The sequence below is a fragment of the Neopelma chrysocephalum genome, unplaced genomic scaffold (assembly GCF_003984885.1).
Source record: "Neopelma chrysocephalum unplaced genomic scaffold, ASM398488v2 Primary Assembly neopelma1_215, whole genome shotgun sequence".
In the NCBI taxonomy this organism is placed as follows: domain Eukaryota; kingdom Metazoa; phylum Chordata; class Aves; order Passeriformes; family Pipridae; genus Neopelma; species Neopelma chrysocephalum.
In genome coordinates, this window is record NW_020897877.1 from 5,817 (window position 1) to 19,671 (window position 13,855).

Genomic DNA, 13,855 nt, shown 5'->3' on the forward strand with positions numbered 1-13,855 from the left:
GTCCTGGGACCTGCTTGGGATCTGCCCTGGGATTTGCTCTGGGACATGTCCTGGGACCTGCTTGGGATCTGTCCTAGGACATGTCTTGGGATCTGCTCTGGGATTTGCACTGGGACATGTCCTGGGACCTGCTCCTGGACCTATCCTGGGATTTGCTCTGGGACCTGCTTGGGATCTGTCCTAGGACATGTCTTGGAATCTGCTCTGGGATTTGCGCTGGGACATGTCCTGGGACCTGCTTGGGATTTGCCCTTGGATTTGCCCTTGGACATGCCCTGGGACCTGCCTGCACATGCCCCACCGGAGGCAGCGAGGGCTGCTGGGAGCAGGCAGGAAATTCCAGCCATTCCCCTGCCCCAGATCCGAGGCCGCTGGAAGCTCCGGGGAGCAGCAGCGGCTGCGGGAGAGGGGTGGGCTCTCCTCGGGCACCTTTGCCTGAGCTCAGCTTTGATTTGCAAGCTGGGAAACCACGGGGAGGGAGCAGCCTGCCAGAGGGACCCTGCCCAAAATTCCCACCTCGTTTAGGAAGGGTTTGGAAGGCTGGAGGAGAGGGGGAGCAGAGCAGGATGTTAAAGGAAAGAATTAAGATCTACGAGGGGCCAGTCCAACAAAGGGATCTCCTCTGTGAACCTCTGGATCTCCACCAAGGAATCCCAGTGGGATGCTCCATGATGAGCCTCCTCAGCACCTGGCAAAACCTTGGATCTGTCCCTCCAGGGAGTTGTTTGCAAAATGACCTCATGGACACATGACATGCCCAAAACATGACATGCCTGAAACATGACATCACCCCGGGAGCACGGGAATGTTTATCACCTTATAAAGGGAATTAAAAGGGGAGTGATGTCATCAGGGGGCGGCTCAGGGAGCTCCAGTCCTGGCTCACCTGGGAGGGAGATCCCAAATTCCCCGTGGCACGTGCTGGTCTCCCAGAAAAGGCTGGAGAACCCGCCAAGGTCACCGTGGCAGCTCAAGGGGAAAAAAACCCCAAACATTCCCAGAGTTAGGGCACGAAAAAGACAGAGGAAAAGCAGAGATTCCTGAAGAACCGGGATGTTTTCCTTTCTGATCCCCCTCCCTCCAGGCACAAACCAGCACCTTTTCCTGCCATCTCTGCAACACCAGGAGAGTCAGGAGCAGGAGAAGCCCCCAGGACCATGCTGGAGCTGTGGAGGGGTTGGACCCTCCCCAAGTCCTGGATTAACCTGGATCTCTGGAGGGATTGATCTGTCCTGGATCAACCTGGATCTGTGGAGGTGTTGCACCCTCTGGCTGTCCTGGATCAACCTGGAGTTGTCCAGGCCTTGTACCTTCCCCCTGCTCCAGATCAACCTGGATTTTTGAAGGTGTTGCACCCTCTGGGCTGCCCTGGATCAACCAGGAGCCATCCAGGATCCTGGTTCCAGGATCCAGGATCCAGCACCACATCCCAGATCAGGCTGGATCTTTGGAGGTGTTGCACTCTCCACCTGTCCTGGATTGACCAGGAGCCATCCAGGATCCTGGTTCCAGGATCCAGCACCACATCCCAGGCTGGATCTGTGCAGGACCCTCTAGCTGTCCTGGATCAAGCTGGAGCCATCTGGGTGTTCCATCCTCCCCCTGTCCTGGATCAACCAGGAGCCATCCAGGATCCTGGATCCAGGATCCAGCACCACATCCCAGATCAGGCTGGATCTGTGCAGGTGTTGACCCTCTGGCTGTCCTGGATCAAGCTGGAGCCATCCAGGATCCTGCTTCCAGGATCCAGCATCACATCCTAAATCAGGTTGGATCTGTGCAGGTGTTCCACCCTCTCCCTGTCCTGGATCAAGCTGGAGCCATGCAGGTGTTTTACCTTTCCCATGTCCTGGACCAACCTGGATCTGTGGAAGGGGTCACCCCCCCCTCAACCCCCCGCTGTCCCACTCTGGGGTGACACCAAACACAACATCCCTGCATGGCAGCACCATCTGGTGGCACCAGCCCTCCCAGCCACCCCAGTTTGCTCCCAGTCAGGCCCAGTGGCAGCAGGACCAGGGATAGAAGCCTTAAAACAGCCAGCAAAGCACTCCCACCCCCGTGGAGGGGTTTAAAGGACGTGTGGATGCGGTTTAGGGTGAGACGGGGGAAGGGGTTTGTAACCTCGAAAAACAACCAGGGTTAAAAAAACACGGTGGAGTCAGAGTTAAACTCTTTATTTCCTTTGAAACACGGGTTTAAATCCTCAGTTACAAAGTCCAGTCTGGCAGTACAAGCTGAGAGCACGTTGCTGGTCCCTCACAACACAGCCCTTCGTGACACACAGGGGGGGTGTTGGGGTTTACAAGGCACTGCAAGAACTCACGGAGAGAAACGGGAGCCCCGAGGGGACTGGAGTTGTTGCTCCAGGAGTCCTGACAAGCACGAGAACACCTGAGACACACCCAGACAGACACCGTGGGTTTCACAACTGGGGACAAACATCTCAGAGGAGACACAGGAAAAAAAAAAACCTCTCAGGAATTGGGTCAACTCGAGACAAAAGTGAGAAGGGAGAGGGAAATCCTCCGTTCCCTTGGTCAGGTCCCTGTGGGGGTGTGTCAGCAAACCTGGAGAGCTCCATCTCCGAAGGGCATCCTCAGGAACCACGGGGATTCCCACCAATCCAGCAGTTTTCCCAGCCCAATTTTCCCCACCCACCACCTCGGGGGGCAAATCCATCCCCACCCAATTCTGCTTCCCAGCACAGGACAAGGCACTCCCTGATCATCGAAAAGTAAACATTTGTGATTTAAGAAGCTGGTGCAATAGAAAAAACCTGAAGGTTTTGTATTTAAGGATTTAAGTACCACAGAGTTTTATTTTAAGGGCAGTGATAGTTTTTTTCGTTTCCCATCTTTAATTCCTGTCCGTGGGGAGGCATTTCCTTCTCTGCTTTGTCTTGAAATAAGACTTGAGCAGAAGCAGGTCTCAGGTTCCAATTAATACCTCGAAGAATTAACAACATCCTCAGCTTTGGAGCTTTGGCAGAATATCACTTTTAGCACATAAGACACTCATCAGACAGGAATACAAGTTTTTTGTATTTTTTTTTAAGAAAAAGTGCACTTTATACTGCAAAAAATTAGGGATTCTGGTGCAAAAATAACAAATCCATCTACATCAAGACGAGTATTTATGGTATCAACAACGCGGGGGGTTTATCTGAGTCAATAAAGTTATAAAGAGCCTTTGCAACTCTGAAATTCCTATTGTTAAAATAAAATTAAATCGTTAAAATATTATTGGATGACGTATTAAAGGGAAGGAGATAAAAGGGAGGAAGTTACTTCGGGAAAGGACCTGTACAAATTAATCCTGATGGTTTTGTCTGCGGCGAAATCTGAAAATCTGAATTAAAAAAAGCCCCACACCGAGCACTTTTTTACGTCTAAACATCCTGATTTTCAGGCAGCTTTCAGACACCACCACTCCCTCCTGCAGCAGCTGTGCCTGAGAACCTGCTGGAGCCAGAAATCCGGGAGAAATTCAAAAAGATTCCCGAGTCACAACGAATTAAACCAGGACACCACCACGGCCAGAGCGTCGCTGCTGCTGCAGCTTTGGCAGTGGGGAGTCACCGAGTTCCTCATTTTCAGGGTTTTCCCAATTTTTTTTGGTTTGAAGAAGCTCCTCCTCCTCCTCCTCCTGCAATTCCTTTTCTCCATCTCACAAAAGAAAAAAAAAAAAAATCCACCCACAGGGGCAAAGGGTCAGAGAATTCCAGGATGGTTTGGGTTGGAAGGGACCTCAAAGATCACCCAGTTCCAACTCAACTCAAGATTATTTGAGAAACTTCAGTGGATTTTAAACTTTATTTTTTAGGCTTATCCTCACCAAAACCAACAACACACTGGGAGCCTGTGCTGTCTGTGCAGGCCTGGAAGCTCCTGGGTTTTTATTCCAGCGGCCTGGAATAATCCCCTTTGGGGTTAAATATTGCCTGCTTGAGAGGTTGGATGCTACATCTACACCTGATTCCAGGTGAGTTGGGACACAAAGGCCCTTTTTCCACCTGATTTTCCGCAGCACAAACCCTACAGAGACGATAATTTCAATCTTAGCTCGGAGCTCTGGTTCCAAGGAATCTTTTCCTGCTGTGGGAATCCCCCAATGCCTTCGGGCTGAGCTTTCCAACCAAAACACCACCTTCCACCGCACTCCAAGGAAGCATTTATCCCAAAAATTTATCCCAAAAATTCCCTCCTTTTCGGGGTGAAAGCAGAGCAAACAAGTTCAGGTTTTTGTGAGACTCTGAACACCCCCAGCCAGGTCCCTCCTGGAAGGACTCTGGAAGCTCAGCAGTTCTTGGCTGCTCATGTCACAACCCCACTCGACACCTCGAACCCTCTTCCTGACCTTTTTCCATCCTTTTCCCACCTTCTCCCACGTCTGGGAGGAAACAACCAGGCTGGGGAATACTCCAGATAAGGTGAACTGCTGCCAGGGTTTGAGATTCTCTCCGAAAAAGATCACAAACAGCTTCTGCACCAGGTTAAAAAAACCCTTCCACCACATCCGGGATCGCTCAGGTCGGGAGGGATCCACAAGGATCATCAAGTCCCACGTGAATTCTTTAGGAAAAGAACCCTCCAAGCTCACAATTCCCTTTTTCCCCCGTGGTTATAAAGCAGATCCCTGTGTTTAATTCACCTCCTGACAGCAGCACCACCAAATTCAGACATTTAGGAGCACCTGGGGTTCCTCAAAATCCTCGGCAGCGTTTAACGACCGGAACAATCCAACTGTCACCCCAAACCTCCCCAACACCTTGGCCAGTCCCAGATAAATGACATCAGACCCCCAATCCAGTGGAACCTCCCTAAACTCTCTCTTCCACACCAAATATCCTCAGCCCTCATTTCTCCGTATCCCCAATTTTGCAGTCGCACGATCCTGAAATTCCACCAGCTCTCCCATTTTCCAAGTCACAGGCACGGGGGGGGGTGAACAACTCCAGCTGAATTCCCTACACTTCCACTCCCTGGCACGAAGTTTTTTTTTTGGGCTTGGCAACAGGTCTCCCAGTCAGTGCAAATTAGCAAATCCTATTTATTGAGGAGCTGGAAGAGGGAGCAAAATATAGGATCACGCAAACCATCAGCTTTTGGAAGCCCTGCATCAGTTTGGACATCCTATTCCCAAAGGAAATATATGCACCCAGAGGAAAAGCTTGGTGAATTCAACAAAAAAAAAGCTTTGAAATCCCCCACCCTCTCCCCTCAAAAAAAAATAGTATTTAATTTAGGTCAGGTGAAATAAAATTAGTTTAATGCCATTTTTGCCCCAAGTTTCGCTACACAAAATTCCTCTATGACCATGACACCCTTTACAAACACCATCTCAGGACTAATTCTCAAGAAAAAAAAAACCACCCTAAAAAAAGAGTATAAAATAAATTATGTTTCCTAAAGGAACTGATCCCGTGGAGCTTCACAAGAGCGGAGCTCGGAGTGAAACGTTTCCAAAAAAAAAATGGGATTTTTAATGCTGATACATCCAAGGCCAAGCACTGTGGTCCTCAGACAGCAGCAGGCACGGAAGCTGGCTCCGGATTTTCCCCTGGAATAGCAGAGAGCACCCAAAACAGGAATATTTATAGGTGTTGAGCAGGATGTGTGGGAAGCTCTTCCCACGGAACTGCTGCTGTCTGTGCTCCCTGCCGGCGGATTCGGAGCCACCAGTGGGATCTCCGAGGCTCCAAAGGGTGTGGGAACACCCAGCAGACATGGATAGACAGGGAACATCTCACCTGGATCCCACTGATCCCTCACAGAGCCCACCCAGCTCAGGGACCCTCCCCACAGCTCCAACCGCCCCTGTTCCAATTCCATGCTTGGAATTCTGTCGTCGCCTCACTAATCTGTTGATCCTCCACTCCCATTTTACCCACAACTACAGGGAAAATTAAATAGTTTAACTGGGAATTACTCCATCACCAAAGCTCCTGGAATACGTGGATACTCCTCTTTCCCAAGTTTAGCAGCTAAGAAACACCCAGGAGGAAAACTTCCCACCAACAAAGGGATAAACCTACGGGATAAGGAGCTCAACTAATCACCAAAAAAAAAAATAAAAACAAAAGCATCAAACCACGAAGATTTCAACAAAATATTAAATAGAATAAATTACTAATCAGAAAAATCTGACAAGTGCTACATCGGATTTGAAGGGGAAGAATATTTCCACTGGAAGGAGAATTCTTTTGATTGAGCCTGGAGAGGGAAAACAGAGGGAATTTCCCTGGGTCTACCCAAAACTCTTCATCCACAGGTGCCCTCTTGAGAGAGTTCTTGCAGCTGGAAAAGTCTTTGTCCTCTCTCTCGAGGGTTACAAGGAGTGGTTTTGTCCTTTGCCATCCTATTTTTTCCCTGGCAAACAGCGAGTCCAGGGCAGCTCTCACTGAGAGATACTATAACAGAGCCAGTCAGTGTTGGAAAAACTAAAATAATGGGGTTTAAAATGTTTCAAAAAGTTGTTTTTTATATATATATATATATATTTGTAAAAGTATTAATCAAATCACAGACTTCTCCATTTAAAAGGCCCCTCGAGGAGCCCGACCGGTCCTCAATCACCGATTTGGAGTCTGTTCCCACTGCAACATCTTCTGGTTTTTGTTGGAATCTCGTGATTTGGCAGCAAAATCTCCACACACGACCAGCAGGCATCACCCACTTTTCAAGTCCTGCTCGGATCCTGCACGTACCCCCTTCCCCAAAAGAGAATTCCTGGGAAAGTCCACACGAGCAGCAGCACTTCGGAGCCTCCTGCTGGGAGAGGAGGGGGGGAGACACCAGGAAAAAGCCCGGAATCCTCACCCAAAGCAAAATTCCTTGTTTTCAAACCACTGCCTCCACTTTCCAGGCAGTGGGAAGAGGTTGGAGAGTTGGGATTGGATTTGGCAGGACGTTCTTTTAATCTGCATTTTGACGCCTCCTCTAAAACCAAAGGCGGCGACTCGGGATTTGGGTTAAACATTACTGGAATGAGGGGGGAAAAGATTCGTAACTAAGGAAGTTATAAATTACTCAACCTTTGCCTTAAAACCCAACAGGGAGCACCAAGAGGCCGGGATAAAGATGTCCCGTGGGGAAAGTGGCCTTTAGCAAAGCTCTTTAACCACTGATGACTCGTTTTGGACACGCACGAGTCGAGGTGTTTGGTGCGGGAGGTCCATGGTTGACTCGAGGGAGGAAGGTGGCCAAGAGAGAGCCAGGAAAAAAAGAAGATATTTGGGAATATTTGGCGAGAGTTTGGCCCCAAAAACCCCAAATCCTGCTCCACACAAAAGGAACCCAAATACAGCCCTTCTTCCTGCAGCTACTCTTAACCAGCACGTCACAGAGACCCTACTGATGTTTAGAGGGTGTGGGGTGAGGAGTCAGTGCCTAAAATAATTCCCCATTTCAGCAAAGCAATTGGAGACTCCTCATCCCCCACCAAACTCTTCTCCAAGGCAGTCCCACGCCATTCCAACCCTTTCCAGGTGTCCTTTTACCTTCTAATTTGGGTCAAAGAGAGAGGGGGGTGGGGGGGAAAGAAACCCCAAAACCGACTGAAAGCAAACCTTTCAACTCAAGAACAAGCCAGTAGAGGGCTGGGTTATCCATTCCCTGCACCTGAAGGCCAAGTCCAGGTGAGTAACTTCCCATATCCGTGCCGGATTCCGTCACCTGGCTGACAGGGAAGCTCCCAGCACACACACACTCCAGTCACTCAGGAACGAGGTGTCTTGAAAGAAGAGAGTTGGAATCCTTTGTTGCCAAGGCTGAAACTCACAGGTTTGACAAAAAAAAATAAGTCCGTTTCTAGAAGAGGAATTTTCCTTTTTTTTTGTTGTTTTTTTTTTGTTTTGTTTGTTCGTTCAGGGTTTTTTTTTTTTTGGAATCTCCAATTCTGGGTCTGGAACGTCTCAGCCCCGGGTTTTGTGTGGGTTTTTTTTTTTTTTTCCCCCAGTACTTCGGCAACGGGGAAAATTTCGGAAGTGCAATACCAGGGTGGCCCTCTGCCCTCTGCTCAGTGTTCGTGCTGACAGTTGATTTTGTCCCCGGAGTGCTCCAAGAGATCCAGCATCTCCTCTATGATGGCCTGCAGGGCCCGGCCCAGCTGTTCCGCGGAATACGGTTTTCCCAGCGGAGGGACGTGGACAAACGCCGACCTCCCACGGCTCTGGTACAAGGAGGTGTAGTAAGTGAAGTCACAGAGGTACCTGAAACACAAAAAGAGGGATTTTTTACCCCCCCCAAAAAAAAAAAATCACAAATACAGCCCAGGACGAGCCGTTTGTGGATCAGCACGACAGCGGCGACATCCCGGGATTTAGTGGGATAAAGCGGAATACGAGCCTGGAATTGTGAGTCTGGGATTGTTCTAATTAAATCTAAGACAAAAAAAACCCATGAAGAACCGGTTTTTTTATCCCTGATGGTTGGGTGACCACCGAAAAATAGGTGGTGTTGCCAACCTTGTGAGAAGTGAGGGGTGGGAGGCCTCAAAAGCCGCGTGGATGTGGCACTTGGGGACACGTGGTGGCCTTGGCAGTGCTGGGGGAATGGTTGGACTTCATGATCTTTGAGGGCTTTTCCAACCTTGTGATTCCATGACAATTGTAGGGGCCTCGAGAGCTGAGCACGAAGGGAACACACGGGACATGTTCACGTGAGGTTGTGGCTGCCCCATCCCTGGAAGTGTCCAAGGCAAGGCTGGACAGCACTTGGAGCAACCTGGGATAGTGGAAGGTGTCCCTGCCCATGGCAGGGGGTTGGGACTGGATGGGCTTTAAGGTCCCTCCCAACCCAAACCAGTCTGGGATTCTCTGATTCCATGAACGTGGTGATATGATGGTGCCAAGATGTGACCAAATTTCCAGGGCCTAAAGGGGCTCCAGGAGAGCTGGAGAGGGATTTTGGACAAGGGATGGAAGGACAGGACACAGGAAATGGCTTCAAACTGAAAGAGGGGAAATTTAGGTGGGATATTGGGAAGGAATTCCTCCCTGGGAAGGTGGGGAGGGACTGGGATGGATTTCCCAGAGAAGCTGTGGCTGCCCCATCCCTGGGAGTGTCCAAGGCCAGGCTGGAGCAACCTGGGATGGTGGGAGGCGTCCCTGCCCGTGGCAGGGGGTGGGACTGGATGAGATTAAGACCCCCCTTCCAACCCAACCCATTCCAGGATTCCATGAATCCATGACCCCACACACTGTCCCTGTGGATCCCTGGCATCCCGTACCTGCCGGCGTCCTTGGAGATGGTGACGGCCACGTCCAGCCCCAGTGCTGAGACCCTCTTGCAAACTGTGTCCATGTCAATGATGGAGTCGATGCACTCTGGGCCTCCCTCCACGCAGCACTGGGAGCCCGGGCAGAACCGACAGTTGTCCAACCCTTTGTAACCCACGTTGTGGCCGCACTTCTCCAGGGTGACGGTCGTGGCCATGCCCGAAACTCCCACGTGAACCACCAGCTGCAAAGGGGAAAAGAAACAAGCTGGATCGACCCCAAAACGGCGGGAAACCGACGGCCTGATCCCTGTGGGAGCATTCCAAACTCCGGGTATCCGTGATCCCTGCCCAGGGCACTGGATGTGGCACTCAGAGCTCTGCTCCAGGTGATGAGGTCTCTGTGATCCCAGAGGGCTTTTCCAACCTGAATGATTCTGTGATGGCAGGGATAGATGGGATACTGGGAAGAAATCCTTCCCTGTGAGGGTGGGGAGGCCCTGGCACAGGGTGCCCAGAGAAGCTGTGGCTGCCCCTGGATCCCTGGAAGTGTCCAAGGCCAGGTTGGATCAAGGGAGCAACCTGGGATAGTGGGAGGTGTCCCTGCCCATGGCAGAGGGTGGGACTGGATGACATTTAAGGCCCTTCCATCTCAAACCACCCTGTGATTCCACGATTCTATTCCCAGTTGGTGATGGAGCTGTTACAGGAGTTCTTCCAGAAGCATCGGGAACTTTATCAGGGGTTCAGTCCAGCACAACTCTCATTTCACCCCCTCCTGACCCAAATTGGGATTTAATCAGGGTAAAAATCAGCGCTGGCACGTTCACAGCTGCTGGGAGAGCCCAGGTGGCACAGACCAACCATGGGTTGTCTAGACAGCCCTTTGCAGTGGCCTCTTCACACCCACTGCTCCCAGGAATTGGAGCACTCCGAGCTGTAAAACCCCACAAATTCACATGTTCTCACGACAAAAGATGAAAAGGGGCCACCAGTCTGAAAGGAGACATTAAAATTGGGACTTCACATGATGCTCGCTGTAGGTTTCGACCCTTTGCCGGGGGGTTTTCCTGCCTTTACTCACTCACTTGGGGACTGTGCTTCTTCCACAAGGCAGGGATGAGTCGTTGCACTGTCTGGTATTCAACAGGGACCTCGTAGACGTGCAGATCCACGTCATCCCGCAGCCCCAGCTTCTCCAGCTCCTAAAGACACCAGGAAAGCAACAAAAAACCAAGGTGGTCAGGCAGGAGATGAGCACAGGATTTGCTTCTGGAAGGTTTAATGGCAGAGGGAGAGACCGATGTCAGTTTACACCGGGTTGTATAAACTTGTAAACAGCACCTGGAGGGAGTTTACAGCTAAAACTGTGAAAAAAAATACCCCATAATATGAACAACAAAGGCATCTCTCCACCTGTGTTAACAGTTCCACCCACAGGACCGTTTGTTGGGCTCTGATGTGTGTGAACAAAGACATCAACATTTAACTGACAATAGTTATCAGCAACACCCACACTCCAAGGAAAGGTTGGCTCCGTTATTTATAGAGGTAGAGAGTCATAATCCCTGCTTTTTCTTTTTTTTTTCCCAAGGAATGACTACGTGGAGAAGGCAGAACTGGAAGGATTAGATCCATCACCCATGCTGGCCTGGAGAGTAAATTCACATTTGTGGCCAGATAAAGAGCTCTCAGGGCTGGGTGACAGCACCTTCAACTCACACAGTGAATTATTTCTCCCTCTATGACATGAAAACACCCCAAATATCCTGGCAATCTACGGAGCCAATTTCCTTTAAACCCTTTAAAACAAAAAGTATCAGTTTGATACCTTGCAAAGACTTTCAAAGCAGAGAGAAGGGTGGTTTCCTTCCCCCCCAGCATTCCCGGCTGGAAAGCACTGTTTGATCCCAACACTGGGAGCTCCCCTTGGTTCTGGATGCTTCTCCCACGCTCTTCTTTGGCCTCTGGGGACACTCCAGTCCCACCAGCAAAGCTCCAGTTGGACGTTTTTCCATCAGGTACCGCAGAATTGAACCTTTCAGAGCCACCAAACCCAAACTTTCAAGAACTCAAGGACAAACCCACACGGCCTGAGGTCTGAGGAAAAAATGCTCATCAACTAAATCATCAGCTGAGCCCAAAATTTAGGAGCCAGGCTACACCAGGAGGCACTTTTCCAGCAGGACCTTAAACATCCCTGCCCATGGCAGGGGGTGGAACTGGATGAGCTTTAAGGTCCCTCCCAACCCAGACCATTCCATGATTCCACGATTCTCCAGGTGCCTCCTCCTCTCTGAGGGCAGAAGGAGCCACGTGCTCTCACACCTCATCTCCAGGCCTGTGTCTCACCAACCCCTGCAGTTGTTCTTCTGGTTCTGAGGAAGAATCAGCGACGGAAGAGCCACCAAACCATCAAAGGGAGCCTCGAAATATCCCTGAACGACCAAGTTACCCCTGATTCAGGTTCAGATTTGCTGATCAAGAGCCACGAGCTGCTCTTTGAAGCAATTCTCGGGCTTTTATTTTTCCTACTTGCAAACTTCAGGCCAAGGAGTGCAGATCAGCTGTTTTCACTTCAAACCTCACGTTCCCTCCGAGGTTAAAAATTAAAAATTAAAGGCAGTCAAAAGAATTTGAGGTTTTGGCCTCCCCCATCACCATCCTACCCCTCCTCTATATAAACACGAGCAGTGCTTTAGTATCATTTTTCTGTGTTATCAGCACCAGTGGTTTTTTTTACAGAGGAAAAAGAAAAAAAAAACACCTTTTACACTTGTAGGGACAAAACCACGGCGGTGTAACAAGATTTAAGATTAGGTAAAACACACAGAAAAGCAAGAGTGAGACTTTTCACAGGCCAGCAGATAGGAGCAACAATGATAAATCACTGGCTCTGGCTCTGAGGGCAAGGCTGATATTAAAGCCTTGCTGTATTGATTAGTGTCTGGCACACTCAGACATTCATTACCAGAGATGGATGGAAGTGATGGTTCATCACAGCTCCTTTACAACAAATCTGCCTTCAAACCCTTCCCTGGTTTATGGGGGGGGGGAGCGTTTGTAAAACCAGGAGTTTACAAATGAGAGCAGTTCAAACCCAAGTCGGGAGAATAAACCCTCTTTAGGGGCGTTAATTGCTCGGGGATTCATCACCACCTCTCTTAACAAGTGATGCTCCTGAAGGATCAGGAGCCAAACAGCTCCTGAGGATGAATCCGAGGGTGGAAAGTTTTACTGGCTGGAAAAGAAAACAGCACCTCCCTCCAGGCAGTTAAACCTTAACTTTACCAACCCACAGCTCGGGTTTAACCAAACCCAGCGCTCGATAATGAAGATATTTGTAGTCCCCCCCCCCTTTCCTTCACCCCCCAACAACTTCTTCCCCCTCCCAGCCCTGTCTACCTGACAAATACAGCAAACCCAACATGTGTGACCGATTCCCTGACCCCTCCACAATGCTGCTCTTTGTGAGCCTCTAATATCCTTATCAGGTCTGTCTAGACACCCTGACAGCAATTGTCCTTCCTGATGTCAAAACCCACTCTGACCTCTCCTCCTCCTCCTCCTCCTCCAGAAGCTCCTCGGGGTGGGGGGGGATGAAGGCAGCAGCCCAGGAGCTTCACATCCCACAGGGCACACCTGTGCCTGCACCTAAAGTCACACCAGGGAGGGCAGAAAAGGGGCTGAGAAAAGTCATTCCTTCTCAAAGGTCCCTCCCAAGCAAAAAAATTGCAGCTGTAAAAACAAAAATAATAATAGTAGCAATAATAATAATAATAATAATAATAATAATAATAATAAATCCTCGGATGAAATACTAAAAATATGAAAACACTCAACAGCAAATCCACGTCAACACAGGAGGATTTCTGCTGGAAGCATTAAAATAAAGCAGGAGGGAGTTAATTCTTCCCGTTGGATTTATGGGGAAATCTCTCCCCCGTGTGTGAAACACCTAAACAAGGAAGAAAATCTACAAATGTTTCATTTCGGGAGCATTATTAGATTGCTGCTGCCACTATTTAAGGTAGCCATGTGTAAAAAATCAGCCTTCAAACCCAAACAGCTACACCAGAAACCCACTGCAAGTTCCAGGGAAAAGTGTCCGTGTTCTCTGTAAAAATCCAAATAAAACCAGGGGTGGTGGATGGTGGGGGGGAAAAAAAGCAGCAAATTTTACCCTCAGGATGCAGAATAATAAAAACTGCAATAAACCAGAACTGGCCCAAGCCTTAAAGCCAGGAAGGAGGATTTCCAAAGATTGTTTAATTGATTTTTTCTTCTATTAAAATGCAGATCACACCGTCTGGGATTCGGGAACTCAGACACGCCTTTGTGTCCACTCCGCTCCATGAAGTCCCCCGTCTGAAACTCGCACAATGCCCACCTCGCCCGGGCTCAAAGACATGCTGTTCCTTTTTTGTCTGGGCCTCTGGGGGCTGAGACAGGGGAAGGGAAGGCAAAATCCTCCCCGCTGCCTCCTCCGAGCTGAGCTCTGCAGGCACAAAGTGCCAGCGAGGAAACGCGGCTCGGGGGCTCCGACGGACACGACTCCGAGTGTCCTCCTCTCCAAACACCCCCAACTCCGAGTTTTCTCCTCTCAAAACATGCCCAACTCTGAGCTTTCTCATCT

General features: G+C 49.7%; 1 protein-coding gene across 3 annotated transcripts in view; it reads right to left on the reverse strand.

Moving 5' to 3' along the window:
• Window positions 1-2,161: 2,161 nt before the first annotated feature.
• Window positions 2,162-13,855, reverse strand: part of PGPEP1 (pyroglutamyl-peptidase I) — a 17,246-nt gene continuing 5,552 nt past the window's right edge. For 2 of the 3 annotated variants that reach the window (XM_027703234.1, XM_027703233.1), the window contains exons 3-5: window positions 10,308-10,424; window positions 9,232-9,464; window positions 2,162-8,212 (exon numbers count right to left, since the gene is read on the reverse strand). In XM_027703234.1, coding sequence (XP_027559035.1) covers window positions 8,020-8,212; window positions 9,232-9,437 — 399 coding nt within the window. In that variant the 5' untranslated portion in view covers window positions 9,438-9,464; window positions 10,308-10,424 and the 3' untranslated portion in view covers window positions 2,162-8,019. Of the gene's footprint in view, window positions 8,213-9,231; window positions 9,465-10,303; window positions 10,425-13,855 lie in introns of all 3 variants that reach the window. The other variant, XM_027703235.1, reaches the window with a different exon arrangement.